Source organism: Bombina bombina, chromosome 1 (genome assembly GCF_027579735.1).
Source record: "Bombina bombina isolate aBomBom1 chromosome 1, aBomBom1.pri, whole genome shotgun sequence".
Classification (NCBI taxonomy): domain Eukaryota; kingdom Metazoa; phylum Chordata; class Amphibia; order Anura; family Bombinatoridae; genus Bombina; species Bombina bombina.
This window is the reverse complement of record NC_069499.1, coordinates 1,987,233-1,989,721: the sequence shown is the minus strand read 5'-3', so window position 1 is coordinate 1,989,721 and position 2,489 is coordinate 1,987,233. Positions and strand designations below refer to the sequence as shown.

Below are 2,489 nucleotides of genomic sequence, written 5' to 3'. Positions count from 1 at the left end.
TTTGGGCTGGAGGTACATGGGCTTAAGGATACCCAGAGACTGCATGGAAATATGGAATGTTATATGCTGGACACCCCATGTACTTTCATAACTCTGTCTTATGTCTATGTCACCCTGTATCCATAAATACAGGATGGGTACAGGGTGTGAGTGCCCCTTGTGGGAGCAATTGTGACTCTATAAGCCAAGTGGGCATAAAAGACTTTATAGCTAATAAGAACTGTTCCTATATTCTGTAATAAGATGTATTCTATGTATGTTTCAGATCTGATTGTGTCTCAGGAGTCTGTCTGGGTAAACTGATTGTGTCCTTGTGTGATTATGTTAACTAGACTGCCCAACATCAGATTGTCTGAGTAAACGTTCTTCCCTAGTTAATTAACTTAATATGTTAATCTGTTTTACCTGTCAATAGACAGTTGTTAGAGGTTTGATGCATTGTTCATATGTCTGCTTTACTGTTAAACCAATGCCCTTTGTAACCTGAAGCCAGGGTGTATAAATCTGTGTGCTGCCTTCAAATAAAGTAGACATTCTGTTTTAAACCTGAAACTGGCTGGGTTGTGAATTGCTGATTCCCTATGCAGGACATTGTTCATCTGGTATTAACCCTTGGTACACAGTTGGTACCGTAACAAGTGTCAACCAGTATATAGCCCATTAATAAGCCTTCATTCTGTTATGAGTCTAAGAAAATGGCTTACCGATCCCAAAGAGGGAAAATGACAGTTTTCTAGCATTACACAGTCTTGTTAGAAAATGGACTAGTCATACCTTGAGCAGAAAAGTCTGCAAACTGTTCCCCCCAACTGAAGTTCTCTGGGCTCAACAGTCCTGCGTGGGAACAGCAATTGATTTTAGTTACTGCTGCTAAAATCATACTCCTCTTTTAAACAGAACTCTTCATCCTTTTCTGTTTTAGAGTAAATAGTACAAACCGGCACTATTTTAAAATAACAAACTCTTGATAGAAGAATAAAAATCTACAACTAAACACCACATACCCTTCACCATCTCCGTGGAGGGGGGCGGAGCCTGAGGAGGGGCTATATGGGCAGCTTTTGCTGTGCTCTTTGCCATTTCCTGTTGGGGAAGAGAATATTCCCACAAGTAAGGATGACGCCGTGGACCGGACACACCAATGTTGGAGAAAAAGCTGTTTTACACAAGTGACATTAGCAGCGCCGTGGTCATTGGACTAATAAATAATGTGATTACCGTTCCTTAGACAAAGAAAGCCAGACATGTTACAACACTTTTATCTATATTTATACAGTTTAAGAAATATTTACATAAACACGCAGTGATGACAGTTTATAGTCTCTGTGCGCACACGGGAATTGTGTCCTCGCTGTTGTTGGCTTGTGACAATTATATCACCCAATATGACGTTTCAGAACTTACAAAAGCCAGGGAAGCTGAGTTTACTCCTCATACATTGACTTTCTAGGACTATCTTCTAATGTAATCAAATTGTCTGCAACAGCCAAGAAGGTTTTACTTCCAAGAATTCGGTGCTCAGTGCAGCATAATAGGCACATCTCCTTCATACGAGTGCTTCCCTGCCATCATGGAGATCAGATGTGAGTGCGACAGACTGTCTTCTAGAAGCAGAGGGTCAGACAGCGGCTGGTCTAGAGAGAGAGATTCAAAACTATTACTAGCAATAATAGCCAAACATCAGGGCACCTAGAGAACGCACAACTGTGCCAGATATCAGGGCACCTAGAGAACGCGCAACTGTGCCAGATATCAGGGCACCTAGAGAACGCGCAACTGTGCCAGATATCAGGGCACCTAGAGAATGCACAACTGTGCCAGACATCAGGGCACCTAGAGAACGCACAACTGTGCCCGATATCAGGGCACCTAGAGAACGCGCAACTGTGCCAGATATCAGGGCACCTAGGGAATGCACAACTGTGCCAGACATCAGGGCACCTAGAGAACGCACAACTGTGCCCGATATCAGGGCACCTAGGGAACGCACAACTGTGCCAGACATTGTGACACCACAACATGCGACAGCTAAGCCAGACATCCTGCAGCAATATAATAGAGTCTTTGTTCCTCATTATTTGGGAAATTTGGCTTATAATTATTTTGCTCCTACAAAGTCATGGTTCTTCCAACGGACGAGAGACTGACATAAGATTAGTCTTATCTTTCAGGATAACATTTGTAAATAAATCCTGTGCGGTGCGAGAGTCACTAAGCCACATGTGCATTCTCATTACAGTGTAGTGTAGACTTGATTAGACATACATAAGGCTATCCCAAGAATATGTGTAGACTTGATGGGACATGCATAAGGCTATCCCAAGAATATGTGTATACTTGATGGGACATGCATAAGGCTATCTCAAGAATATGTGTAGACTTGATTGGACATGCATCAGGCTATCCCAAGAATATGTGTAGACTTGATGGGACATGCATAAGGCTATACTAAGTAATAAGTAACATGTAATATGTGTAGACTTGATGGT

General features: G+C 42.2%; 1 protein-coding gene across 1 annotated transcript in view; it reads right to left on the bottom strand.

Moving 5' to 3' along the window:
- Nucleotides 1-1,247: 1,247 nt before the first annotated feature.
- The window catches only part of ZNF410 (zinc finger protein 410), a gene marked incomplete in the record, with an annotated part of 101,198 nt that continues 99,956 nt past the window's right edge, over nt 1,248-2,489 (bottom strand). Inside the window, 1 exon segment of the mRNA XM_053697057.1 lies at nt 1,248-1,634. Coding sequence (XP_053553032.1) covers nt 1,519-1,634 — 116 coding nt within the window.